This window comes from Lepidothrix coronata, unplaced genomic scaffold, assembly GCF_001604755.1.
Source record: "Lepidothrix coronata isolate B3197 unplaced genomic scaffold, Lepidothrix_coronata-1.0 Scaffold2986, whole genome shotgun sequence".
NCBI classification, from domain to species: domain Eukaryota; kingdom Metazoa; phylum Chordata; class Aves; order Passeriformes; family Pipridae; genus Lepidothrix; species Lepidothrix coronata.
The window spans coordinates 1-1,905 of record NW_016693166.1 but is presented as its reverse complement, the minus strand read 5'-3'; the positions used below and the strand labels follow the sequence as shown (position 1 = coordinate 1,905).

At 66.1% G+C, this 1,905-nt stretch overlaps 1 protein-coding gene across 1 annotated transcript; it reads right to left on the bottom strand.

Moving 5' to 3' along the window:
• Positions 1-494: 494 nt before the first annotated feature.
• LOC108491929 (signal-induced proliferation-associated 1-like protein 3) lies at positions 495-1,638 on the bottom strand (the record flags this gene model as incomplete). The annotated part of the gene is made up of 4 exons (XM_017803719.1): positions 495-595; positions 711-826; positions 908-1,054; positions 1,450-1,638. Coding segments are annotated over 4 exons (553 nt in total), but the record flags the coding sequence as incomplete, so codon positions are not given.
• Between the last annotated feature and the right edge of the window lie 267 nt (positions 1,639-1,905).

The following is a 1,905-nucleotide window of genomic DNA, read 5'->3' as shown; positions in this document are numbered from 1 at the left end:
GATTCCCTGGTGTTCCCAGGATCCCAGGTGTTCCCAAAATCCCTGGTGCTCCCAAAGTCCCCGGTGCTCCCAGAATCCCTGGTGCTTTTGGAATCCCTTGGTGTTCCCAGAATCCCTGCTGTTCCCAGAACCCCTGCTGTTCCCAAAATCCCTGCTGTTCCCAGAACCCCTGCTGTTCCCAAAATCCCTGCTGTTCCCAGAATCCCTGCTGTTCCCAGAATCCCTGCTGTCCCCAGAATCCCTGCTGTTCCCAGAACCCCTGCTGTTCCCAAAATCCCTGCTGCTCCTAGAATCCCTGCTGTTCCCAGGACCCCTGGTGCTCCCAAAATCCCTGCTGTTGCCAGAATCCCCTGCTGTTCCCAGATTCCCTGCTGTTCCCAGATTCCCTGCTGTCCCCAGATTCCCTGCTGTTCCCAGGACCCCTGGTATTCCCAAAATCCCCGGTGTTCCCAGAATCCCTGCTGTCCCCAGAATTCCCGCTGTTCCCGGCTCACCTTGGAATGCCGGTTGGGGGAATCCTTCCCGCTGGGCTCCTGCCGGCCCGGCCGCTTCCCGCCGGGCAGCCGGGCCTGTGCCGGGACGTGCCAGAGGGGCTCTGCAATTCCGGAGGTGCCGCGTCACCGGGACGACCCCGGACGCGCGGGGCCGCATCCCGGGGGCTCTCCCGCCATTCCCCGGGCCATCCCGGGGGCTCTCCCGCCATTCCATACCCGCCTTGTGGCGCTCCATGGTGCCCTCGTGGCTGCTGATCCCGCCGGACGACGAGTCGTCGTGGCTCGAGTGGCCGGAGTGGCCGGAGTGGCCGGAGTGCGGGGTCGCCCCGTACCTGCCCCGGGAAAGGCGGGAATGGCGCCTCACGTCCCAAAAAAATCCCGGTGTTCCCCCCCCCCGACTCCCCGGATCTCACCTCTCCGGGGAGGGTTTGTACCGCGCGTAGGCCGCGCCGGCGCTTCCCGGCGCCGAGAAGCTTCCGGAAGGTTGCCGGTAGGGCTGTGCCGGCGCGGCGCCGGCGGCGGCGGGGGCGGCGTGGGGGGTCTCCGGGAAGCTCAGCGGCCTGGTGGGAAAACACGGGGATGTGGTGGGTTGGGAAAACACGGGGATGGGGTGGGTTGGGAAAACATGGGGATGTGGGTTGGGAGAACACGGGGATGTGGGTTGGGAGAACACGGGGATGTGGTGGGTTGGGAGAACACGGGGATGGGGTGGGTTGGGAAAACACGGGATGTGGTGGGTTGGGAAAACACGGGGATGTGGTGGATTCTCCATCCCTGGAGGTGTTTCAGGACAGATTGGATGTGGCATCAGTGCCATGGGCTGGGAACCACGGCGGGGTTGGATCCAGGGTTGGACTGGATGATCCCGGAGGTCCCTTCCAGCCCGGCTCATTCCGGGATTCTCTGAGGGAACTCCGGAGCTCTCCCGGTGCCGGTGCCCCCCCTCCCTCCTCACCTCTTGCCGTGGGGCGGCGGCGGCTCCCGGTGCGGCGCCGGCGGCGCTTTGGCGCGTTTGGGCGCGGCCGGGCCGCTCCACTGCCAGCCGGCGCTGCTCCGGAACGGCGGCCGGAACGCCGGGAAGGGCTCCGGGTCGGCTTTGGGCTCCACGGGGCACGAGCCCAGCTCCAGGGATTCCGACCAGCCCCTACGGAGAGAGCGGGAGTCACGGGCAGGGCTGGCACGGGGATGGCACCGATGGCACAGGGATGGCACCGATGGCACAGGGATGGCACCAGTGGGACAAGGATGGCACCGATGGCACAGGGATGGCACCAAGACACAGGGATGGCACCAAGGGCATAGGGATGGCACCAGTGGGACAAGGATGGCACCAAGACACAGGGATGGCACCAAGACACAGGGATGGCACCAAGGGCACAGGGATGGCACCAGTGGCACAGGGATGGCACCA